This window comes from Chenopodium album, chromosome 20 (assembly GCF_948465745.1).
Source record: "Chenopodium album chromosome 20, dcCheAlbu1.1, whole genome shotgun sequence".
In the NCBI taxonomy this organism is placed as follows: domain Eukaryota; kingdom Viridiplantae; phylum Streptophyta; class Magnoliopsida; order Caryophyllales; family Amaranthaceae; genus Chenopodium; species Chenopodium album.
Window position 1 is genome coordinate 39,998,484 of NC_137853.1, and position 27,096 is coordinate 40,025,579.

The 27,096-nt window shown below is 35.7% G+C and overlaps 3 protein-coding genes across 4 annotated transcripts; all 3 read left to right on the forward strand.

Annotated features, from left to right (window-relative positions):
* Positions 1-380: 380 nt before the first annotated feature.
* Positions 381-5,835, forward strand: LOC145597888 (transcription factor UNE12-like). The gene is made up of 7 exons (XM_081654157.1): positions 381-848; positions 1,212-1,331; positions 1,699-1,764; positions 2,397-2,462; positions 3,031-3,108; positions 3,268-3,514; positions 5,450-5,835. Exons 1-6 carry the CDS (start codon positions 510-512, stop codon positions 3,496-3,498), a joined length of 900 nt encoding a protein of 299 aa, XP_081510283.1. The 5' UTR covers positions 381-509; the 3' UTR covers positions 3,499-3,514; positions 5,450-5,835.
* A 2,192-nt stretch (positions 5,836-8,027) lies between these two features.
* On the forward strand, positions 8,028-13,747 carry LOC145597605 (NADH dehydrogenase [ubiquinone] flavoprotein 2, mitochondrial-like). The gene is made up of 10 exons (XM_081653807.1): positions 8,028-8,211; positions 8,316-8,348; positions 8,469-8,534; positions 10,075-10,191; positions 11,182-11,259; positions 11,345-11,450; positions 11,551-11,597; positions 11,702-11,779; positions 11,867-11,932; positions 13,338-13,747. The coding sequence occupies exons 1-10, from the start codon at positions 8,146-8,148 to the stop codon at positions 13,443-13,445; spliced, it is 765 nt and encodes a 254-aa protein (XP_081509933.1). The 5' UTR covers positions 8,028-8,145; the 3' UTR covers positions 13,446-13,747.
* A 6,557-nt stretch (positions 13,748-20,304) lies between these two features.
* LOC145599094 (protein OSB1, mitochondrial-like) lies at positions 20,305-26,277 on the forward strand. Of its 2 annotated transcripts, none has more exons than XM_081655508.1 (5): positions 20,305-20,769; positions 22,900-23,038; positions 23,130-23,214; positions 23,335-23,441; positions 25,943-26,277. In XM_081655508.1, the coding sequence occupies exons 1-5, from the start codon at positions 20,414-20,416 to the stop codon at positions 26,117-26,119; spliced, it is 864 nt and encodes a 287-aa protein (XP_081511634.1). In that variant the 5' UTR covers positions 20,305-20,413; the 3' UTR covers positions 26,120-26,277. The 2 variants fall into 2 exon arrangements, with proteins under 2 accessions (XP_081511634.1, XP_081511632.1); XM_081655506.1 differs by having other exon boundaries at positions 23,130-23,213; positions 23,331-23,441.
* Positions 26,278-27,096: the final 819 nt, after the last annotated feature.

Genomic DNA, 27,096 nt, shown 5'->3' on the forward strand with positions numbered 1-27,096 from the left:
CTTTTTAGCTTTATCAACCGACTAGATACATCTTCAAATGTTAAATTAGCTCATATAACCCCACAAAATATGACATGGCATAATTCAATTAGTGCTCCTAAGCTCTATCATCCATCCCATGATTAAGACCTAAACAAAGTTAGATAATCCTAAACAACTCCAAAACAACACGTTATTATATACAAGTATCTATACAAATTATCATAATTATTTCTCCCCCATTTTTATTTCTTTACAGCTGCCCAAAAATAAAATTATTTAAAAAAAAAAACCCACTTTTTTTTTTTTTTTTTTTTTAATAATAACCATATTTTTAAAAAAAAAAAAATTAAAAAAAAGTCTACCAAACACCCAAAAATTCATCATTTCATTTCTTTTCTTTTTTTTTTTCTTCTCTCTACTTTCTCTCTCTTACTACTACTTAACAAAAAGAACCCAAACACTCTTTCCCTTCATTCTTTCTTCTTCTTCTTCAAAAATTCTTCCTTTCTTCTTCTTCTTCTTCAACAATGGCGAACAACCCAGATACTCCTAACCAAGATTTCCTCGAACAGCTTCTTGAGATGCAAACTTACGCCGCCGCAGCTGCCGCCGCCGGCGACCCTAATTTGGCGGGAACTGATGTGAATTTGGGTCCCGGAGCTCCGATGATGCTCCAATTAAGCTCCGGCCCAGGTGGGTTTCATGGGCCGCCCGTTTTTCCGTTGGGCTTGAGCTTGGACCAGGCTGGTAAGCCCAATTCTGGGTTTATGAAACATGACGAGGGTTCTAGTAGTGCTAATAAGCGTTTTCGTGATGACCCTCAACATCATCTTGTTGATGCTTCTGCTAATTCTGCTCATAAGAATGTAAGTTTTTGATTTTATTCCATATTTTTGCTGAATTTTGGGATATTATATGTTTGGAAGTGTATAATTGTGTAACACTTTTGATGTATTAGGGATTTAGCATATGGTATGTATGTGTTAAATTTTGGATTAGGGAGTTTGGAGGTTGAATTTTGGGGAAGAAGGGTGTTAATTAAATGGGTTTGTAGGCAATAATGGATAAGAATTAATAATGAATATGATATTGGGTAAAGTTACAATATATGATTGTTGCTCAGTTAAATGAAGGGTGTGAGAAAAGGTTGAAGCTTTACATTGTTTAATTAAAGTTGCTATCTTTATGTTGAGTTGTTGAGGATGTGTTTGGTGTGGAACATTTTTTAGGTATACCATGGCCAACCAATGTCGAATCCTGTTCCTGTGGCGCCGCATCAACCTGCTGTTCGTCCGAGAGTACGAGCGAGGCGAGGACAGGCTACTGATCCACATAGTATTGCTGAGAGGGTAAGATACTGAGATTTCAGTTAATTTGGTGTTAGAAAAGAAGTATTGATTATGAGCCTGACTATCTGTCAAATTTATCTCATTGGTATAGTTTTTGATGTACTTGAGAGTCTAAATGCAACTCTTCCTTCCATCATCAATAGGAGAGAAGAGGTTGTGTCTTTGAATTTCATGTGGATCTGCTTAGACTTCCATATGTCGGTTTATGTTTCTAAATTGGTTATATACGGCTTTGTGAATATAATGCTCGTCTTGCTATTATGTCTTGGATAAGAGAATTCATTCATTGATATTGTCAAGAGTTGTATGTTTGAGCCACTTTAGATGAAAATTATGCCCTACATACTCTCATTTTCTTTCTGAACAGTTGCGTAGAGAGAGAATTGCTGAAAGAATCAGGGCATTGCAAGAGCTTGTTCCAAGTGTCAACAAGGTCAGTTTGCTTTTTTTTTTTTTTCCTCAGAATAACACGGATTGTTTGGTGCTAAGATGTCTTCCCCCTTGTCATATGTGAATGCCTTAGCTTTTATTTTAGATATGGCAGATAGTGTTTGGTTGAATTTGATTAAACCTATAACATAATCTTGGGATTACAAATCTTTGATGCAATACACTCGTCGTGTGATAAGCATCTTGTGTTGTTCTAGATTGGAATTGAGTTCTGCTACTATGACACCACTTTTGAGGCCTCGAGGTTATTTTATGTGGCTTCATGGACATTATCACGATACAGAAGGGTTTAGGTGCAATTGTGACCTTTGCAAATGGTTACACCCTAATCTTCTCAAGATCTCCACATTCCCAGTCTAGTTTCATCCTTCTTCATGTTCATAGGGCTCACATTGGTTCAAATTAAGGGTTTAATCTAATGCAGTTCCATCACACAGAGTGTCCACTATACTTCATTTTGAATGGCAGCATATTACACTATATTGCCTATCATTGCAAAATACCCTGCCTGCAAGCATTACTAACTCATTGACCTACCTATGTAGTTGCATTTTTACTGTTGAAAAGAGTTCATTTCAGGTTGTAATCTTTGCATCGTTACATTTGTTTTTGCAGACAGACAGAGCAGCTATGCTTGATGAAATCGTGGATTATGTGAAATTCTTAAGGTTGCAAGTCAAGGTAACCTTATGTTTGAGTTTGTTTTGCTCATTCTTTGTCTCATGATGGAAGCAGCTGTTTCCTGGTGGAAGATAACTCAAGATTATTCAGCTGCTTAGCATAATGTTAGCATCGTAATTTTAATCCAAAAATAATGTATTGGTCTCTTTTCCCCAGTAGTTAGCATCCAGTGAGTTGCTCCATTCATTATGCTATTCGGTTGACACATGGACCCATACTAATAGCCCGAATTATTAAGCAAATAATGCCCTATGATCCTAGTACGGTCTTTCATCATTTTCTATTATGACTTCATGATACAGTTATCTATAATTCTCATTAGACCCTCAATCATGACCCTATATTTAGGCTCTCAATTTAATATAAGTATCTATAACCCAGAGTCCCAGACACTATAATTAAATCATTATAATTAGATTGTTGTTATTATATTTTAAACTTGTCCTGCTATTTTTAAATTGATTGTTTCCTTCTTTACTTCAAGGAGAAGCTTTCCCTCAATTATATTAGTGTAGTAGTTTTAAATTAAAGTTAGTATGAATGCTGATAATTAACCATTGATTGTCAGGTTTTGAGCATGAGTAGATTGGGTGGAGCTGGTGCAGTGGTGCCACTCGTTACAGATATGCCAATATCATCTGTTGAGGTATAAATAAAATATAACTAAAAGAACTGTCATATTATATCGTTTCTGGTATGAGAAAAAGAAAAGGCAGTAGTTTGACATTTCTCATCTCAGATCACATGATATAATTTCAGACATTACATTAACGTCGTTTTCTTGTACACTTTCCTTTCTCAACAGGAAGAAGGTGGGGAAGGTGGGCGAGGTCAACCCGTGTGGGAAAAATGGTCGAATGACGGAACTGAAAGACAAGTTGCAAAGCTCATGGAAGAGAATGTTGGGGCCGCAATGCAATTCCTTCAATCCAAGGCACTTTGCATCATGCCTATCTCACTCGCATCCGCAATCTACCACACTCAGCCGCCAGATGCAGGGTCACTAGTGAAGCCCGAGTCAAACCCACCTTCATAAATCTCCATATCAGAAGGTGATTTTCCTCAGTTTCCTTCATCTTAACTCGCTAATCTGATCATGGGTCCCACTCTATATAGCTGTCGAAATCCAACCTCTCCAAAGAAATCAGTTCAATCATCTCATCTTTGAATTTGATATCAAAGTCAGATGCCATAGTGCCCAACCTTTTTTTAATTAGTTTTGTCAACAAATAGGGACTAATATCATGGCTTAAAAATTGGAAGCACACCTCTAACATTAGTCTTTGTTGAGTTCAAGTAAAGGCAAGAAATGGGGGAAAATTGTCAAAGCTTAACTTGATTTTCTGAATTTTGAATTCTAATATGGTGGGGGTGAAGAGTTAGTGGTGGATGACAAAAGCACTTTATGTAATATTATGTTAGTGGAGGGTTGTCAATTTTTTTTCCTCTTTGTTAGTGGGTGGTGGGACCTTGATAAAGGAATGGATGAGTACATATATCTTTTGTAATATGTTATGTATTTTTCTTATCAGGAAAGAATGCAGATTTTAGAAAGGATAATGTTTAGTTGTCCAGAATAGCTTCTTTTATTGTATAGTTCAATTCATATCATTTAATTATGTTTTATGTTTTGATCTTTATTTAGGAGGGTGGTTGGCCTTATGTTTTATAAAGTCAGCTGTCAAATTTGATCTCTTTTTAGCCCCATCCCCTGAATAATTATATGCCTGTAGAATCAGTTTTTTTTTTTTCCTTTCTTTTTTGTTTGGGGGGAACCCATTTGCTTACTTTGCAGCTTAGGTGGGTATTTCATTTGTCGTCATATTTTGCTGCCAAATTAGCTGTTGATTCATCTTACCAACCTCTCTTGAAAGGAGTCTAGGTAGGTGTACATACTAGGGGATACCCCTGAGTCGCTTTCTTAAGCACTATGAGTTTACTCTTTTGTTTTCTTGTGCGAAGTGGGGTGGTTGGGTTTTATCTCCAGCCACTCTAGTAGTTAGCGAGCCTGAGCGAGCGAGGGTTATAAGCTATTGGAGGGGTTAGGGAAAAAGGAACATCCACCAAAAGCATCCTACTCAGAGCTAGATAAGATATGAGACGGTTTAACATTAGTATTCTGAAATCAAGGATTATATGTATTAGTGTGTTACTATAAATTCAGTGTGAATTGGTTTTGTTTTAAGTCTAGCTAGTCACAAACCCATACTTGAAGCGCTATAATATTGAGGGGTGGTGTAATCACTTTGCTTCCACAATCGAGTCAGCTAAGACACTAAACACACTGAGTTTAATAATTTGGTTTCCTATGTAAGGGTAGCTGGTTGGTTGGTTATTGTCTTTGTATCAAGCCAGTCTAGTATTGTTTTTGAGGGAGGCTGAGTGGCTGCTAAAGGTCTTTGGGTGATCTCAATTTTTTGGTGGTGAGGGAAAGAGATCAAGGGTGAGTGTGTGTGCGCATATGATGGGGTATTTGGTAGAGTAGGCTCCCTACTTCCCTCCTAGCAAGCTAGCTTGTTTCTGACCTAAGGCTGAAATTGGGAACCAGTGACTCGGGGAGAAGGGGTTCGGCTCAAGGCCTGGGGGGTGCTTTGTGAAGCAGGTTATGGTATTTAACTTACACAGCCTAAGAAATTGGCCTTGATAGGTAATAAATTAATAATCAAGAGAGCATAATAAGTTTATAAGACTAACACAGGGTATCATCTCTACAACATATATTTGACAGTGTATATATGTAACCAATTATAAACATTGTATAATCTGCATCTATTCGAGTGAAGTCACATGAATAAATACTCCACAACCATGTTGTAAACCAGGGGTAGACTGATGTATGGAACAGGGCTGTCTCGCGTAAAAAGCTGGGCTAACTGAGTTAGCCTTGTTGATTTGTGTTTGATCAATTGTTGGAGACTTGGATGATGTTCCAGTCTATGATCTGGTCCATTAGCCACCTCAAGTATACTTCTCTTTGATCGTCTCAGGTTGAAGCACATGCTTTCTTTAGAACTTCCACGAAATCGCCTGGCAATGTGCCTTCTAATTGTAGTTGAAGAATGATGAGTACTAGTAGACTTGGCCCTTGCTAGAGGATGATGAGTACTAGTACACAAACTACCAATTATGAAGATCAACTTCACCTGAAAGTAGGAGATCAAGAATACAAAAGTGACCAATATTTTATAATAGCAGGCGTATATATTAACAGTAAGATCAGAAAAATGAATTCAAGTCGGATGCTTCAAGTACGTAACTCTATCGACAGGAGAACAAATAGTAATGGCTAGATCCTTTTTCCATCAGATTAGAGGAATTAGGGTTGTATAAATTTCAATCTATATTATAATTTAAGAGTCAGTTTTAACGTGAAGCCTCCAAAACCCCAATGCTAAATTCTCATGCCTTTTTCTTCCTTTTTTTTTTTTTTTTTTTTTGAAAAAAACAATAACTACCCATTCATTACTTTATTTATTTATATTTAATTTAACATTTTAAAAAAATAACTACCCATCACACTTCTTTTTTTTTATTTTTTTATTTTTTTGTATTTTTTCATGGAACTACTAAAAATATATTTTTTTTGTTCAAACCACTACTAACATTTTTTTTTGTTCAAAACACTACTAACATTTTTTTTTTGTGTGTTACTTTTTTTTAATTAACAATTCACCATAGCACGGGTATACAATTTCTTTATTAACAATTCACCATAGCACTCAAAATCCCCAACCCTTCATTTATTTGCATTATTTTAGGGACACCTTCCAAACAACTTCAACTTATCTAATCATCAAAACAAAGAAAAAAATGTACATCGCGCTTTTTGCGTGACAAACACCAAATAACTGCTTGCAAAGAACAAAGTAATTCCTAAAGCATTGATGGAATAACCCTTATGACATTAACCGAGTAAGATCCTGTTCTTTTGAGCTTTATAGCAGAGCAAAGAAGACCAATAGGGGTGTTTGCGGTGCAGTTTGGTGCGGTCCATGCGGTTTGTGGTTTAACCATATTTTTTAAATTATAATTATTTTTTTATAACTTCCACTATTATTTTTCCTAATAACACACACTACCCCAAAAAACAACCAACGTAGTATTTTATTATATTACCCAATTTCTTTTTAAAAACACCAATATTACAATAATGTTTTTCCAAAATTATGTGTTCCTTTTTTTTTTTTAGTAATATCGCTACCATAAGTTCCACTATTTTCCTCTTTAAAAATTCTTCCAATTGTTAAATTATATTTTTTAAAATCAGTTAACTACCTTATTATTATTTCAATAATCATTGAAACAAAAGATACATACAGAATGGTTTTTATGTGACAACACTTTTTTTTTTGTTTTGTTTGCAACAAGCAGACTAGAGTATGTTTTTTTTTTTTTTTTTTTTTTTTTTTTTTTTTTTTTTTTTTTTGCGACAAACAGACTTGAGTAACCCCTAAAATATTGACGGAGTAACCCTCTATAACACAAAACACATAACCCTATAACATTGGCAAGATAACAACAATAACACTGAACGGGTAACCCCTATAATATTGACAGAGTAACCCCTATAACACTGATAAAGTAACTTCTATAATAGCTGGCTACACGAAGTATCCAGACACATAAAAGAGTCAGTTACTATAACACAAACAACTTCACGTATTTAAAATATATTTTTGTTATTGGATTTTTGTAATATCTTTCTATAAAATATATATCCCGTGCATTTTGCACGGATACACTCTAGTATGCCAAATTATGCAGTACATTAAGATGCTTTAACTGAACTAATTTTATTTTTTAATTATAATTTTATTAATCAACTTTTGGTATAGAATATGTGTGACTAATGTTATTTTTTAATTATAATTTTACTAATATTCATTTTGCATCAACTATAAACAAATTCTTAAAATATCGTTCACGTAAGATCAATTATAAAGAATTTTTTTTTTTATTTTGGTTAGGAAAACTGCCAATATCATTAGCAGCTTTATATTCAAATCGCTAATAGCTTTAGCGGTTATAAGGGTCATTTTTTTTTGAAATAAATTAAAGAGACCTGTTAAACAAAAAGTCGGGTCTCTTTTGAATTCAAGTGTTTACTACCTCCACTTACCTTGTGTGGTGAGCTTGTCATTTAGTTAATGTTTTAAATTTTTACTAATGAATGGTATCTTTGAATTTTGCATATTGCAAATAGAACCGCTAGTGTAATTAGCGATTTTAAGCTATACCAATGTTTTTTTTAAAAAAAAAAACATTTAAACTAAGTTTGATCTTACGTGGACAATACTATAAGCCATCTTTTATTTTAGCCTTAGCAATATTAGCAAATCGTTCGGCATTATATTATGGGGAGATTATTTTAAGTTTAGGGCCAACGGCCAATATTTAATAACTACAGTATTCCATAATATTATTAAAAACACATAGAGATTACATGTTAAACCGTTCACAAACTCTACTTTGATTAGCTTACGACGACAATTCTTTCCCCAGCCCAACTCAAACGCAAGTCCACATTTCTCAACTGGGCCAAGTTTGTGGCAACCACACTCACCTCGTTGCTCAATTGCTCATCATCTGTATTCACTACACAAAACCATCGTTCTCTTTCTCTCTCTCTCTTTCCTCCCAAATCTCCATTGTTGAAGCTTCCATTTTCTCTCTCCTCCCAAAAATGTTCGCTCGTAGGGCAGCCCAACGGCTGCTGGAGATCCGTCAAGTTTTCCGTCAATCTCCTCAGGTTACTGCTAATCCCTCCATTTTTATCGTCGATTTTTGTTTTCTCTCTCCTCCATTTTCTACCAATCAATCTAATTGTCTCTCTCCTATTATTGTTTTTTGCAGGTTTCTCGATCCTTCTCATCTGCGCTCAACTACGTAAGTTTTGATTTGTCATTTTTTCGGGTTGGGTTGACCCGTTTATTTGAATTTTGAGCTAAATTTAATTATTTAGGTTTGTACTGGAATTTAATTTGATTCATTTGATATGATTCACAGCACATTGATACACCGGATAACAGTCCTAACAATCAATGGAAGTTCACTGAAACAAACAATCAAAAGGTGATTAATTTTTTTATTTTTTTTATTTTGTGTTAATTTAACTTGAATTTCAACAATATAGTTAATTTTATATGCATTTTTCTGTTGCAATTGTGGTGTTTATGAATATAATTAATCATTCATAGATGGAGTATGATTTAAAAGTTAATTGATATTAAGTGTAAGTTTCATGTAATATATTGCAAGTATTTACCAAGCTCATGATTAGTGTATATGATTGTACAATTTGTATGCATAGGATAATCTGATTTAGCTTATGAAGATAATTTTCTTCCACGAGTAATTCTGTAGCCGATTTTTACCCTGAGATGAGATACATTATGTATAACGGGCCAACGATCAATTATTTCATTGAGGTGTAGATGACATTGTATTCATCAAGGGATACAATGTTTACAAACTAAATGAACATGTAAAAACTATCGGACGACAAATTGAATACTTTAGTGCAATCATCAAAGATATGAATGTATTAAATTATAACATAAATGTACCCTAGTTGGCTGTAGCTCATTGTTATTATGAAAGCCCATGAAATTATGATATGCAAACCTTGGATCTAAGAAACATATGCTCTTACTCCTTGCCAATGAGAATGTAAAACGTATCCCCGAGGAGTTTGGACTATTCAAAATGTCAGGTTATGAATGCAAAAGATATTCTGATACCTAGAGACCTGGAGTTTATGATGAAGGGTTTTGCTCTAGAATTTAATCATTACTTTGTCTATGAACGTTGGAAATTTGGGGTTTTAGATTCCTATGGCTTGTCTATCTTCCGTTGAAGTTGGATCATCCCTCCATTCAACTACTTGAGGTGTTGATAAGACGTCTAACAGAATCTCATCCCTCGTATAAGGAGTTGTGTGTTCACATCAGTCTTTCAACATTATGTCATTCTGTTTGTACCAATATTTGCTTCAATCTTTCTCTATCCTCTCTACTAGGTGGTCTACCTGTTATTGATCTTCATTGCTTGAATTTATCTTTACGTTACCTTACTCCCCCACCTCCTCCTTTTCTGTTATTTTGCACTCTTCTTCCAGTTTCCTATACCTAACTATTTATAATGGGGTGTTCTTGTACCACTCTTAGCGCTACTGTTTCAGTTGTTTGCCTTTTAGAAACTGTCTCTATACTACTTGGAAAGTTCTGCCTAAAGTGTCATTTAGCACGTAGAATTTATGATTTTTAGGATTTAGTTGTCTGCTGCTGTAATACTATCTCAGGATATTATCATTTGCATACGCAATGTAAGATGGCTGGCTTTGCATCAGTTTTAACCTTAAAATCCTTTTCTGATTATCTGTTCATTTTCATGTCAGATATGCTTTTAATTGTTTCCATGTAAACTTGAATTCTATTGTTGATAGTCTTGATACCTGTAATTCTAATAATTAGAACAATTAGCATTACAACAATGACGGGCTATTTTCTTGAAATCCTGTGCAGCGATTGTATGTTTCAAGCTTTAATGGTGGCAAGTTATTTTAGCAGTGTTAGAGATGAGTTATGTTTACGACACTTAAATTTGATTGCAGGTGAAGGAAATATTGTCTTTCTACCCATCCAACTACAAGCAGTCTGCTGTCATTCCTTTGCTAGATCTTGCACAACAACAGCATGGAGGTTGGCTACCTGTTTCTGCTATGAATGAGGTATGCCTACAAAATGTCTTGCTTATGGTTTTGTTCTAAATATAATTTAATAATTTTTAAAATTTACTTATTTTAATTAGAATATAATTTGGAGTTTGTGATGGTAAGGAGGAATTGAAGTGGTGCTAGACTCATATAACATGGATGCAATGATCTATAATGTATCGGATTAAATAATTTTCTTACATACTACTTGGCTACAAGCCTACAGTGCTGAAGTGAACTTGATTTAAAGATTTTGAACACATAACCACCCCCCTCTCCCGTGGCCTCACCCAAAAAGGATGTTATTCACTATAAGGCTTGTTGCACTAATGTAGACTTAATACTATATTTATATATAGGGATATCTTTGATGCTCAAAGTCATGGATAATAAAATTTTGGAATTAAGAAGTAAAGTGTTCAACATGTAATTGGAGTGTCAAATTTTGATCTGCTGATATGGACATGGCCAGATGGCCTCAGTTAAGTTACATGCTGTTCCTTGGGTTCTTCTTAAGTTTTTGAATTGATTTTTGGAATGGAGATTGTTGATTGAGATTTCAGCAAATCACACTTACTCCATATATATATATATATGAATATTTTGTAGCACAGTGTCTTGAATTGTGCACCAGATATCATAATAATTTTTAAGCATGCATGCTCTTTAGTCTTTACTGTCCAAAGGGGAAATTAGTAAAGCTATAATGACTGCCATTTGTTTTTAATTTGCCAGAGCTGTGACTGACTCCTGACATCTTTGTCGGTGTATTCTGAAAATTCACATCAATGTAGCAATCTGAGGAACACTTAGTTGTTCTTTCTACAAATATAAAGACACAACTGAATAATATCTTTAGGAATTTCTTTTGGAATAAGTAATTAGCTTCCTTGCATGAATGGATGAACGGAAAATTAAGAGAGTGATTGCTGCATTGTAGCATGTGTCTTCTTTTGCTCAAGATACTTGGATTACTTTATCATTGAATTTTTGTGTATTATGCAGGTGGCCAGGATTATAGAAGTCGCTCCTATCCGTGTATATGAGGTTGCAACTTTCTACTCGATGTTCAATCGAAACAAGGTTTGAAAATTAATGATTGGTTGATTTCCAATTGTATTATGGGATACTTTCCTCTGGCTTCATCAAATAATTGTCGTTTATTTAGGTTGGAAAATATCATCTTTTGGTTTGTGGAACAACACCTTGTATGATCCGTGGTTCACGAGAAATTGAAGAAGCCTTATTGAATCATCTGGGGGTGAAGCGAAATGGTTAGTCATGTGTATCTTTTTTTTTATAAGGTTTCTTAAAGACCCTCCATGATGAGATCAGGAATTGTTTAATAGTTTTTGTTTGTATTCTCATCTACAGAAGTGACAAAGGATGGTCTTTTCTCTGTTGGAGAAATGGAGTGCATGGTGAATGCTTCCTCATTTTTCTGATTGTTTGATGCAGTTTATTTCACTTCTCTGACTTTGATTCTAAATGAAGTAAGAAGTCACCTTTTGCTTTATATTAACAGGGATGTTGTGTGAATGCTCCTATGATAACCATTGCCGACTACTCCAATGGATCTGAAGGATATACCTACAACTACATAGTAAGGCTGCCTTTCTCAATTCTCACTGTTAAGTCATCAGTCAAGGCATGTCTGGAAATTTATGTTTGTGTGCTCTGTCAAATGCAGGAAGATGTCACTCCAAAGCGTGTTGTAGAAATTGTTGAAATGCTGAAGAGGGGAGAGAAGCCACCTGTAAGTCTACTCAGCTGACTCTTTTTTTTCCTCAATAAACCCCTGGACTACTGCTTTGAAGTTTTGTTTGTTTACTCTTATCATATAGCAAGGCTTATTAAGCGGACAATTAGGCAAAAGCTGATACTTTGAATTCTCTATTATATAATATGTCTTATACAATTATGCATGAAAAATGGAAGTGAATCATGTATAAATTTAGTCAGAATTTCGGAAAAAGTAGTAAGAGGCCAGATACAATCCTGGTCAAGCTGTCAATATTGTTTGACATCCTAATTGTAGCATGACAAAGCTACATGTTCTTTCTGGTAGTCACTGTAAAAGAGAAAACGGACCTTCTGGAATCATATTTTTTATCCTAATAAGTTCTACGCTTGCAATATGTTTCTGTACAATCCTGATGAAATTATGATAGTGAGTAGCTCACTGTTACTCTATTACTCTAACTAGTTAGCCTCTATCTCTACCTGTTTCTACCCATGTACCTAGGGCAACTTTCAGAGCTCAAAAACTATCCCTGCAAGGCTGTAATTGCTGTATGGGAGTATCTCATTCCATCTAATACCACACCAAGTCTCTTCATGTCTAGAAACATCCCTGAGCTTTTTAATGGATAGATACTGAAATGGTCTCATTACACGCTCCACAGCTTAAGGGTATGCAGCATCTGTTGCTGCAATTTTTGCTCATCACTGTTTTGTATTGCTGCCAACGCTTCATGTCATTGATCTTGATGCTCCTTTGATTTTGATTTTTCTATGCTTCTCTTCAGTGCTGGATATGATTGTTAATCTTTGGCAATATTTTAATGAATTTGTTTTAATACTATTATTTGTCAGTCTTCACAAACCAAAAACAACAATACATGAAAACATTACTAATATGCTCATGTCTTAGTGCCCATTTTGGATTACAATAGTTATTTTGTATTTCAATACATATGCTAGAAATAGTAACATCTACAATAACTACAGTATATATATTTACAAGGGCTGTGTGATTCTGAATTCTGCACAACCTTTAACTTCTCTAACTTCCATTTAGTTACAGTTACACCCCTGAAAATACCAGTTATGTTAGAAAAACATTGCTTGCCATTCCCTGAAGACCTTTTAAAATACATGGTTGTGAAACTTTTGTACTTATAGATGCACCCAAAAACACTTGATGGTACTTAGGGTTGGAAACAAAAATGAAAGGAGAAATATTTTTCTAACTTTGATGTTGCCTTGAAGAGCATTTTTCATTTGTATCTGCTGTTCTGCCTTTATGCTGACTCTGCAAATGCATTTCTAACTTGACCCTCATCCTTATGTGTGTTTTTTCTAAAAATATAGAGTGATGGGAGTCAAATAGATCCATGTAAAATGCAATGCACTGCTCTTACTCTGATTTTCTGTTTCAGCCTGGCACTCAAAATCCAAACCGATTCAAATGTGCTCCAGAAGGAGGAAATAAAACATTGTTAGGTGAACCAAAGCCGCCTCCATGCAGGGATCTTGATGCTTGCTAAGGTGGCAGCTGCAGGACGATGCTTCAAATAACGCGATGTTTACTTCAAATATACACCCTGTTGCTCTGAAGAGCTTGTAGCAATTTTTTTGTACTGATGCCATCGCTGTTTCCATTTTCACATCTCTGGTGCTTTGTGTTAGTTGTGATTTTAGGTGACAAGATTGTTGTACGGATGAGCTCTTGCTAACCTGCATGAGCCCCGTGATTGGAAGAACATAATAATCCTCGTTACTCTGTATGTACTTCTGGTATTACATGTGGAAAAAGCTTTCAGTTGAATAGTGATTTTTTGGAGCTTGTTGTACTTCACCCTGTATTTGACTTGGTAATATGCATTACAACATTGCCATTTGCCAAACATTGATATTGCCTTACCCCTTCCATCAATTTTATGAGGGTGAAGAAAAATTTAAAAAAGAGTAGGAAGGAGGCATGAAGCTTAACGTTATGTTTCACACTTAGGATGCGTTTATACACAAGCACAAGATTATGCTGATTATCTCTCAACTAAACTTTAGTGATAACTGATAAAGAGTCCTAACCATGGGCATGAAAGCTATTAGCTTATAAGTTATAACCTTGTACCAATTGGGACGTGAAACATGTACCTTGTTATTTTGGGTACTAAATAGTGGATGGATTTTCTCATTTTGACAGCAATGAACAATACCTTATGTATTTACGTGGGTGCACATAAAGGTAGGTGCAATCTTGCATCCAACGGTAGCTTTTTTTTTTTTTCATTTTGGGACCTCCTAGTTAGAGTCTATCTTTTTAAGTTTTTCACTAGGAAGTTAGAGTCTATCTTTTTTAGTTCACTAGGAACAAAAAAACCAGGAGGTCCCAATTCCCAAAAGGTGAAAAACAACACCTTTTGTATTCACCTGGGTGCACATAGGGTTCAACTTCCTAGTAGAGATCTACCTGATTTCGTCACTGCTAAGAAATGTGCTTGATAGGGGAGTCCACTATTCGGATTAAAAACGAAATTCAATTTTTATCTATCTTATCAAATTAACAAGTTCTAATTTTTTTTTTTTTTTTTTTTTTTTTTTTTTTTTTTGGTTGGGAGAATTAATAAGCTTAATTTGGCTCTGTTTTGTTTCTCCTTATAAGTGTATTCAATCTTGGAGTAATTAAGTTATGTGATTTTTATTTTACTTTTTTGTTTGTTGATAGAAATTTGTGTTACTAGCTCTCTATTAACCATTACTAAAACAGAAGATAATGTTGACATCACCAATTCACCACTGCTCGCGTGTCACTTTTTTAATAAATATTTTCCCGCCTATGCAATGATGATATCATCTTTTTTATTTTTTTGAAGAGTTATCATACTCCCTCCGTTACATATTACTCGCAACAAAGGGGTATTATTTGTGAGACATAAAATATTCCTTTGTTGGGAGTAATATGAAACAGAGGGAGTATTTAACATGTTTAAAATTTAAATATTAGAAGATCTACATTACACCTAAAACCTATCAATTCAAGATTAAGTATTAACTAAGGAAACAACTCATTTATAAAAATAATATTATTTTTTATACTATAAAAATAGGCATATTGGGTTTCGGCACTATTTACGAATCCCAAGGCCCTTAAGGCATAATGATTAAGGATGAATTAGATGTTCCGGGGCACTATTTACGACTCCCAAGGCCCTTTGGGAACCCATGGAAGTACTTGGATGCATAATCTTATCAGGTTGAAAAAATGATATACGGAAGCCATATATGAGCTATAATACACGAAATTAATGCGTCTAAACCCGGGTGTCGGGTTTCGGTGTCGGAATTCCACGGAACATTACGGGATGCATCCCGGGGTCATTTAATATTGTTTCGACCCATATATGATCATTATTCGGTTGCGTAGAGGCCCCGTGAAAGCTTATAACCAATATAAGAGGCGTGTACGAAAACGGGTAAATTGATCGTTTTAAGGCAAATTGGATGGTTCCACCCACCCAATTGGACTCCCGGAGGGCATCAGGGACCATGGTAAACATCTCGATAATTTTAATTTTCGGGCACAAAAAAGGTCAAAAAATACCAAATTTGAAGGCTATAATCCACGCTTTTTGAGAAAATTTTGAGGTTACGGGGGCCGGTGGTGAAAAGTGTTGAGACCCTAAGGGATATATCTTGGGCCACTTGGGGTCATATAATGCTGTTTGGAACCATATATGACCATTATATGTTGTCATAATGCCCGTGGTAGGCTTGAGTTCACGAAATCGGTGCAAATTGCGAACATGTAAATTGACCGTTTTAAGGCAAATTGGATGGTTACACCCATCCAAATAGACTCCAGGGGTGTATTAGGGACCATGGTAAGCATCTAGGAAAATTTTATTTCTGTGCAAAAAATGGTCAAAAATCCAAAATTGAAGGCTATTATCCACGCTTTTTGAGGAATTTTGGAGGTTACAGGGCCCGGTGGCGAAAAGTCTTGAGACTTTAGGGGATACATCTCGGGGTCATATAATGCCGTTTAGAACCACATATGACCATTATATGTTGTCATAACTATCCGTGGTAGGATTGAGCTCACGAAATCGGTGCAAGTTGAGAACTGGTAAATTGACCATTTTAAGGCAAATTGGATGGTTGCACCCATCCAAATAGACTCCCGGGGTGTATTAGGGACCATGGTAAGCATTTCGGAAATTATTATTTTTGGGCGAAAAATGGTCAAAAATTCCAAAATTGAAGGCTATTATCCACGTTTTTTGAGGAATTTTGGAGGTTACGGGGCCCGGTGCTGAAAGTCTAGAGACTCTAAGGGATACATCTTGTAGTCATGTAATGTCGTTTGAAACCACATATGACCATTATATGTTGTCATAATGCCCGAGGAAGGCTTGAGTTCACGAAATCGATGCAAGTTGCGAACTGGTAAATTGACCGTTTTAAAGCAAATTGGATGGTTGCACCCATCCAAATAGACTCCCGGAGGATATTCGGGACCATGGTAAACATCTCGACAATTTTAATTTTCGGGCAAAAAAAGGTCAAAAAATTACCAAATTAAAGGCTATAATCCACGCTTTTTGAGGAATTTTTGAGGTTACGGGGCCCGGTGGTGAAAAGTGTTGAGACCCAAGAGGATATGTCTTAGGGTCATATAATTCCGTTTGGAACCATATATGACCATTATATGTTGTCATAATGCCCGTGGTAGGCTTGAGTTCACGAAATCGGTGCAAATTGCGAACTGGTAAATTGACTGTTTTAAGGCAAATTGGATGGTTACACCCATCCAAATAGACTCCCGGGGTGTATTAGGGACCATGGTAAGAATCTCGGCAAATTTTATTTCTGTGCAAAAAATGGTCAAAATCCAAAATTGAAGGCTATTATCCACGCTTTTTGAGGAATTTTTGAGGTTACGGTGCCCGGTGGCGAAAAGTCTTGAGACTCTAGGGGATACATCTCGGAGTCATATAATGTCGTTTGGAACCACATATGACCATTATATGTTGTCATAACAATGCGTGGTAGACTTGAGCTCACGAAATCGTTGCATGTTGCGAACTGGTAAATTGACCATTTTAAGGCAAATTAGATAGTTGCACCCATCCAAATAAACTCCCGGAGTGCATTAGGGACCATGGTAAGCATCTCGACAATTATTATTTTTGGGCGAAAAATGGTCAAAAATTCCAAAATTGAAGGCTATAATCCACGTTTTTTGAAGAATTATGGAGGTTACGGGGCCCTGTGGCGAAAAGTCATGAGACTCTATGGGATACATCTTGGGGTCATATTATGCCGTTTGGAACCACATATGACCATTATATGTTGTCATAATGCCCGTGGTAGGCTTGAGTTCACGAAATCGGTGCAAGTTGCGAACTGGTAAATTGACCGTTTTCAGGCAAATTAGATGGTTGTACCCATCCAAATAGACTCCCAGAGGGTATTAAGGACCATGGTAAACATCTCGACAATTTTTATTTTCGGGCAAAAAGAGGTCGAAAAATTCCAAAATTAAAGGCTTCAACCACGCTTTTTGAGGAATTTTTGAAGTTACGGGGCCCGGTGGTGAAAAGTGTTGAGACCCTAGACGATATATCTTAGGGTCATATAATGGCGTTTAAAACCATATGTGACCATTGTATGTTGTCATAATGCCCGTGGTAGGCTTGAGTTCACGATATCGGTGCAAATTGTGTATAGGTAAATTGACCGTTTTAAGGCAAATTGGATGGTTACACCCATCCAAATAGATTCACAAGGTGTATTAGGGACCATGGTAAGCATCTCGGCAAATTTTATTTCTGTGCAAAAAATGGTCAAAAATCAAAAATTGAAGGTTAATATCCACGCTTTTTGAGGAATTTTGGAGGTTACGGGAATCGGTGGCGAAAAATCTTGAGACTCTAGGGGATACGTCTCGGGGTCATATAATGTCGTTTGGAACCACATATGACCCTTATATGTTGTTATAACTATCCTTGGTAGACTTGAGCTCACGAAATCGGTGCATGTTGCGAACTGGTAAATTGACCATTTTATGGCAAATTGGATGGTTGCACCCATCCAAATAGACTCTCGGGGTGTATTAGGGGCCATGGTAAGAATCTCGGCAATTACGAAAAATGTCAAAAATTCCAAAATGGTAGGCTATTATCCACGTTTTTTGAGGAATTTTGGAGGTTACGGGGCCCGGTGGCGAAAAGTGTTGAGAGTCTAGGGATACATCTCGGGGGTCATATAATACCGTTTGGAACCACATATTACCATTATATGTTGTCATAATGCCCGTGGTAGGCTTGAGTTCACGAAATCGGTGCAAGTTGCGAACTGGTAAATTGACCGTTTTAAGGCAAATTGGATGGTTGCACCCATCCAAATAGACTCCCGGAGGGTATTAGGGACCATGGTAAACATCTCGACAATTTTTATTTTCGGGCAAAAAAGGTCAAAAAATTCCAAAATTAAAGGTTATAATCCACGCTTTTTGAGAAATTTTTGAGGTTACGGGGCCCGGTGGTGAAAAGTGTTGAGACCCTAGGGGATATATCTTAGGGTCATATAATGCCGTTTGGAACCATATTTGACCATTATATGTTGCCATAATGGTCGTGGTAGGCTTTTGTTCATGAAATCGGTGCAAGTTACGAACTGGTAAATTGACTGTTTTAAGGCAAATTGGATGGTTTCACCCATCCAAATAGAATCCCGGGGTGTATTAGGGACCATGGTAAGCATCTCGGCAATTTTAATTTTCGGGCGAAAAATGGTCAAAAATTCCAAAATTGAAGACTATTATCCACGCTTTTTAAGGAATTTTGGAGGTTATGGGGCCTAGTGGTGAAAGTCTTGAGACTCTAGGGGATACATCTCGGGGTCATATAATGTCGTTTGGAACCACATATGACCATTATATATTGTCATAATTATCCATGGTAGGCTTGAGCTCGCGAAATCGGTGCAAGTTGCAAACGGTTAAATTGACCGTTTAAAGGCATATAGGATGGTTGCACCCACCCGAATAGACTCCCAGGGTGTATTGGGGTCTATGGTAGGCATCTCAGCAATTTTTATTTCCCGGTAAAAAATAAGTGGAAAATTGTCCAAAATTGAAGGCTATACACTATTTCAGTTCAATTTTTGACTTTTTTCAAAAAAATGAACAGAATGTGTTGGATGAGTTCTGGGGTCATATGAGGAGGTTTGAAACCATAAGACACTGATAAAGATGTTCATAAGGTACCAAAAATGAGTTATGACTCTATTTTGAAAATCATGAAATATAGTGATGTCATGTAAGTGTAATAATTTGATCTGACTTGACTATAATTATGTCATATATTTATAATGATGTCATATAAGTATATTGAAGTGATGTGACTTGACTATAATGATGTGACTTGGGAGTCGTAAAATGTGACCGGAATTCGGACACAATTATAGAATATTAACTAAGGAAACAAATCATTTGTATACATAAGATTAATTTTTTTTTTTTATATATACATATTCCATATTAACACGTAGTAATAATAATATTTAAAGATATTACAAATCTTTCTGAATAAATTTGGTAAAATTTTAAAATAATGTGACTAGTTTTACAATAAGAAAAAATATTGCTCAGGATTTTTTTGCCTACTTTTGTTTAGTTCTGCATTAGAAGGTATCATTAAAAATTGCAAATACCAAATCAATAATTTATTATTCTTCGACTAATATATAGTTAAAATACTTTTCAATCAACAATCTACAACTATATATAACTATAGCCTATTTGTCATCGTGCATGACACGGGATCTAACTTAGTTTAGTTTTTTTAAAAAATCAATAGTACTAGAAAAGTAGCAATTTCCATTTCTAAATAACCGCCACATTAAATAGCAACTTCTCTTTGAACTGATAAAAAAAATAACGATTTATTTTCCACTAATTTACGTGAATTGTATTTAGGGAATTTATGTAAAAATGACCGTAATTTGGGAATGGAGTCTTTAGGTACTATTTAAAATTAAGTATTTGTATAGTTGTACTCCCTCCGTCCTTGTAAGAACGACCCATTTGGACTAATTTTAGTCCCTAAAAGAATGACCCATTTGCATTAAAATACCCACCAATTTGCAACAATATTTGTGCAAAATTAGCTTCCCCATATAAAAATTAGATTTTCCATGCAATTTTATTACTCTCTCTCTATTTTTTTTACAAACCCCATGTAAGTTTATCTTTTCAATATACTTTTACTTTTTCTTTTTTTATTTAACTTTCATATTACCCGCGTAATCAACCCAAATAGGTCGTTCTTTCGGGGACGGAGGGAGTATTATATAGGGAGTGAGGTCATAAAAAAATAATCACTTCCACAATCACAAAAAAAAAACCCACAAATACCGCCTATACGGCATTGAAGAAAACAATCGTCCCCAAGCTTTGGCGCCGAGAAAAACCCAAAAACAACACAGAAAGCCAACATTCAACACAAAAATGGCAACATTAACAACAACTTTGTGTTGTAAACCTCAAAAATCTCTGAAAACCCTAATAACCATTTCATGTTCATCTCCATTAACCCCTTCAATTATCTCATTTTCTCTCAGGCAAAACATCAAACACTTGGTGTGCAAGACATTGCCGCGATGTTCATTGGACAACCGAGACTCCTACGAGTCTTCTGGAACATACCCACGACCCTCCGACATTCAGTGGAAGAAAGAACTCTGTAATTCTGTTCAACTTATTGGGATTGTTGCATTGCCTGTTCAATTTAATCAACTTAGCTCTGGCAAAGTTGTTGCTTCTACCCGTCTTGCTGTTCGGAAATCTCCCACTGATACTAGTTGGTACTTTTAAATTTTGCATCTTTTTTTAGTTATGATTTTAATTTGCTTAGCATATGATTTGGTTTTATGAATTTTATTGTATTGCTCTGATGATAGCGGTTGCGTTCTTGTAATTTGGTGTTTTCATAGTCAGTGGGAAATTGGGATAGTGCTGGAATTTGTAAATTGTTTATACTTTATCGAGCATGTGATAGGAAGTCGTATGATTCCGTTGTCGTGTTTATGTAATGCCGGGACAAGAGTCACTAGACAGATTGTGTATTTGTGTGACAACTAAATTGAGAATGTGTTTGTAGTTGGTGTTTGGTTCCTAAAGGTTATGAGATTTAGACACGACTTTGATTTTGGTTCTTTCAATTTAGGGGGCGTTTGGTTCACGAAATATAGGTATGAGGTATGGGTTTAGAATGACTAAAACCCATACCATATGTTTGGTTGACAAAAATATGAATTTCAAACCCATACCTCAAACCCATGAGGTATGGGGTTTAGAAACCTTGGGGGGGAGGTGGGTTTGGCTCATTCCATTCCCTTAGGTATCAAATAAAAGGAGAGAATAGTGAGATATTCCATTCCAGAATTAAACCAAACACATGGTATTAAGTATCAAGTTCCAACCCGATACCACCTTAACCCCATTCCTGATTCCAACCCCATACCACTTTGTGAACCAAACGCCCCCTTATATAATGTTTAGGGTGTAATTTGAAGAGACCAAATTTTGTGTAGGATTACTTTGTTGAGAATAAAGAGTGTAAATACCATGGAAACTTGTAAATTTTTAAATGATGCAAATGCTTGATGCTTATCGGAGCTGAAGTATTTCTTTATGGAACCTTTGGGGTCTGGTTACAGGTTGGACATTTTAAATTTGCATTTCGTGCAAGATTTATGTAGTTAGAGATAGAGGTGTTGGTGACAGTAGTTGGAGAAGAGACGTTGGTGACTTAATGGGTTATATTGGTACTTGTAGCATATAGTGGTTATGGACATAAATTATGCGACTTCTCTAGATTTTGGATAGAATTATCTAGGCGTGATAAAATGGAAATAGTATTCATGTAACAAGGAAAATAAGGTTTGGATGTTTTGGTTGATTTATTATGTATAAAAGCAATAGCCTTGGTAGCTGTAATTGTAGGTAAGGCCAGTCTATGTTTGAATTGAGGAATCGAAGCTTTTATATAAGGAACTTATTCGATACATTGATGGTCATTTCGCTAGCTTTTTGGTTGGGTGAGGATGACTTTCCCTCCTATGCATGATGATAATTGGGAAACATGTCTTGACAATTTAAAATTTTTGACTTGCCTGACTAGACAGATGCAATCCTGTGCTGTGTTATTAAATCCTGACTGTGGCTCCCTTTTTTGTAAATCTTTCTACTTAATAACTTGAACATTGTGGCTTGCCACATTTAGAAGGCTGAAATTCCTTAGTTGTATGCATTTAAGGTTCTTCAATATCAACAGTTTGTTGTCAAATGTATTTTTCAATTTTGGCTAATCTATTGTCCATCTTTGTCAAATGCAATAGGATTCTGAAGGTTACTTTCAGTTTGTGTAGTAAAATAAACTAGGGATGTTGTTGGTTGCACTGACACAATAATTTCCAGGTTGTTTACTGATTCGTTGTATACTTGTATTTTCTTGGGGGACTTTGTGTTTCTGATGATTACCCTTTTTTAATTTTAAATCTTTTAGTAAAATATGTGTGGTTCAGTTAGAAATTTTCATCAATTAGCTACTTTTTGTCTTATTTACTGCCAAAATCCAGCTATGTGTACTGTGTAGTTTGTCATCGGTTGCATGTTGTCAAAAATACTTCTTGCTCCTCTTGCCAGAACCAAGACCCTTATAAAAGACTACACTGTGGGTAAATGGAAAAGTGAATGTTCTGCCTTATAACATTGGTGTCTGCAGGAGTTAAGATTATGTTGAGAAAATTAATCTCCTTGCTAACTACTGTAAAATTATGTTAGCATTTGATTTGATTTAATTTCTCTCATGGGATTAAGACTTTGATTGATTAATTGATTTGATTCGTCAAATGCAAACTAAAACCTTTTGTGGTAAAAGTATTAGTCTCTTTATTGGCTGATGAAGTAAGTCAATTTTACTTGTGTTGTAGGATCAATTTAACATTTTGGGAAGATCTGGCACATGTAGCTCATCAGCATTTGGAGAAAGGCCAGCAGATATATGTCTCTGGCCGTCTGGTGTCAGATACTGTTGAAAGTGAAGATGGGAAACAACAGACTTACTACAAGGTTAGTTATATATGATTATAATTCTTGCAGCTTGCTTCATAGCTTTGTATACGGTTTTCTAATATGCAGACTCATAATTCATGATTCTCAGGTAGTTGTTCAGCAACTAAACTTTGTTGAAAGGAACTCTTCTTCTCCAGTGGTCTTATATGATGGCAGCTCTGGTTCAACAACAGGTGATTCATTTATTTAGCACAGTTGCATGGGCATGATTTTGGAATTTTCTTTTTAATTTTGAATGTTTCAACTGACATGACATGACATTTTTTTTTTTTTTTTTCCTGACTTTCTTACAGTTGGGAAGTTTGACAACTCTGCTTCAACTAATAAGCTTTCCACTCAAGAGCTATGGCAAGCATTTTTTGCCAATCCAACAGAATGGTGGGACAATAGGAAGAATAAGGTAGTCCATTGAGCTATTTATTGTTTTCTGATTGCTTTTATTGCTAGGTCAAATATGAACGCTCTAAGGACAGAGAGGGAGTATAATATTGGAAAGGCCTTAGAAAAATGAGTTCAAATCTTCTACAACCTTGCCTTTAGCTTCCTATTGTGAACATATGGTGGCGGACCTGGTGGTATAAAGGCATGTGTTAAGAGAGCCATTAACAGGACTCTAAGAGCATAAAATTTGATTTCTGAATGAGAATTTGCATTTCTGTCCAAAAATATCTCTTATGTGTGCACTCTGAGCTCTTTGATTCATCTTTGACCCAATTTTGGGAGTGGTTTTGGAATGTGGTTTACTGATATAGTTAGCAATTTTAGCGTCTTCCTTCCAACAAAAACTCGATTTATAGGCAAATTACTAGAATGGCTAATAGACTAATCTTAGCGTCTTCCACAGTGTAATTTTAACGTCTTTCAAATATAACAACAGAAACTCGATTTGGAGCTGTGTAAAGACTAATCTATTGACTTGATGGCTAATAGAGGGGTAGAGCCATCAGCAATCTGTAGGACTGCCATTTGTTGTCTCGAATTCCTGATTGCTAATGCCTAATAGAGCCATCTGATACCTCAAGGGTCTTCTATTGTTCTTAAATACTTAGTGAAATTTGTGAATTGTGTTTTCCCCCTTCAGTTTGTAGCAGTGTTACTGGACAATTTTGATATGGTTTTAATTTAAGGCCATCTATGATTTTCCTGACCGCAGCATTCCCTTAAAGTTGAAGGGAAAATTCTACAGGACTGCCATAAGACCAGTGTTGCTCTATGGTACAGAATGTTGGGCTTCTAAGAAAGAGCATATTAAAAAGATGGAGGTTACGGAAATGCGCATGTTAAGGTGGATGTGTGGAAACACTTTAAGAGATAGAATCAGAAATGAGGTTATTCGCAAGAAAGTAGGTGTGGCGGGCATTGTAGATAAATTAAGGGAAAATCGTCTGCGTTGGTTTGGACATGTAAGACGGAGACCCGAGGGTGCACCGGTGCGAAGAGTGGAAGAGTGGGACCATGGAGGGATTAAACGAGGAAGAGGGAGACCAAAGATGACTTGGTTGGAAGGAGTGAGGAAGGATATGAAGTGCATGGATTTACGTGAGGATGAAGTTTTGGATCGTAAGGGATGGAGGAGAAAGATTTATGTTGATGACTACACGGAATAATCAAATTTGGTTCATGTTAGCCGACCCCACTTTTGGGATTAAGGCTTTGATTGATTGATTGATTGATTGATATGATTTTCCTGACCATCAGGGGACCACTCACTTTAGGAGAAAGTCCATTTGCATCTTAACATATAAAGATTTGATTCAAAACTTAAGAAGCACGAACTTAGCTTTATAGAAGTTAGTTTAGGGTCATCTATTCTTCTCATGTCCAGCTTTTGACCTTAGGTGGCATTAAGACCCTTTACCCAGATTTGTGAATTTTTCTTCAACTTTCAAAAGGGCATAACTAGTGTGAGTTATAGCCTTCAAAATCGGATTCACCGTGAATAATTTGGAGGCTTTGATTGCTATTTGGGATTCTATAGTGAGAGAAAATCTGCGATCCTCCCGATTTCAGGTGTTATTTGGGTGCCGACTTGGTTTTGCAGCATGAACCATATGCTTTATTATTCATTATGTAAATCCTTGCATGAAAACTTGCTATTACTTGTAATTCATAGTGTAATTTCTTGAAAAGGTAATTATCTCATGTACTTTGTATATAACTTGTGGCAGAGTCTCACCGATGGAGTGCTAAACTGCTAATTCTTCACTAAATCTTCTGTAATTTGGGCTTTGTTTTATTACTTGAAAAACCATTATCTGAAATTTTGTAAATTAATTAAAATTTATTGGAACTTGTGAAATTTTCAAAAATTATAGGGTTCTTTCCAAACAAATCATGTTGAGAAAATGCGTAAACCCTTAACTAGGTCTCTGGGGTGCAAGTTATGTAACCTTCAATATTGATTTGACTGAAGCTAATTTTAGAATAATTGTCATTTGCGATCTTAAGCTCTTAATGATGAAAGCCTTCCCTTTAGTATTAAATTGGTTATGAACTATGAAGTATAAGAAACTTTTATGATGCTTAAGTCATAAGTGTGATAGTGTGTTTAAAAAATTAGTTTTGAGTTTATATTTACATGCTCACTGAATCAGTTTGTTTCCAAATTAGTTGGGACATTATCTAAGATACTTCAGTGAGTACATTGTTTGAGAATAATACAAGTATCAATTTTGTCATTTTACATTTCTGGATTGTCTACCGTGCACTTTTGTTTAGTGTTCTGTTTTGTTAAAAGTTTTCTTTATGTGTCTCTTGGATTATTTCCTTGTTAGTTTCAGCTAGCAGAAGGTTAAGTCATTTATCACCTGCCTATATGGATTCTGCCCTTGCTGGCACGGTGTTGTTAAAATTTGGATTTGTTCAATTCCTCACTTGCTGCTGCTGATATCTGTTCTGCAGAAAACTCCCAAATATCCTGATTTCAAGCACAAAGACACTGGCGAAGCTCTGTGGGTAGATGCCAGGTATAATCCTCCATGGGTGAAATCTCAATTGGAAATATTGGATTCAAGAATGCAATCTTTTGAAAAGCAGGAAGACTCAAGTTTTTCCAACTATTTCAATGGTGGTTACTAGATGCAGCAACTTCTTTGCTGCTATTAGATCACTTCTGTATAATTTACATGCTCATTCATGGTCCATTTCTGCCCTTTTGTTGGTTGATTTATAAACTTTGAGCTCAGCACCTTTTCTATTGTACAGGATATTATGGTATTAGTGTTCTTTTCAAGTAACCTTTTAGTGTAATGTACATTTTGTCCCGAGTTTATCTTTAGGTGAACTTGTTATCACTGATCTATTCTAAAAAAATCTTGTTGAGTGATGAATTTTGTGCAGTATTTAACATCAGCATGTTTTTTTTACTTGACTTTTGGATGAACCTAAATATTGTGGAAGACCAAGTTGCTGTCAAAATTTGATGGATACCCAAATAATATCACATGATAATAATGTATATGGTTGGCAAGATGCTAAAATGGCTACATGGTAAAGAATATAAACCCTCAATGACATTTTTCCCCTCCCCCTTTTTTCCGGATATGATTTCATTTTTCCTATTCATCGATTTACTGGTTTAAATATCGAGAAAGTGATTTGTTTCTTTGGTTGCTCTATTGACATGGTTGATCCTCTATTTCCCTTAATGCCTTCTTTATTAAGTAGGAGAGTAATTATCTGGTCTGTGATAACTTAGCGTTTGACATGCTTTACTGACTTCTGAGCTGTGTTTCTTAGTGCCTTGAACCTACTTGACAAAGAAGGGGGAAAATCAGTTGGTCACTAAATTTTTGCCCAGAAATGAGTGTAACTGCGGATAACTGGATCTCTTTGTCTGTTACTTTTCGTCTGGCAATAATCAAACCCTTGTATTTATGGTGAGCCACTGAATCTGTCTGAGGTCGGGTTGATGTACTGACAGTTTAGTTTTCTGTTAGCTTTTAATGGTTTTATAAAGCTTTGTTGTGCGTCCCTAAGCTTTAAGGGCAGTTTGACCAACTTATCTCACATTCACATACACTGTACCTTTCTTCATTATACTTTATCATCAATGT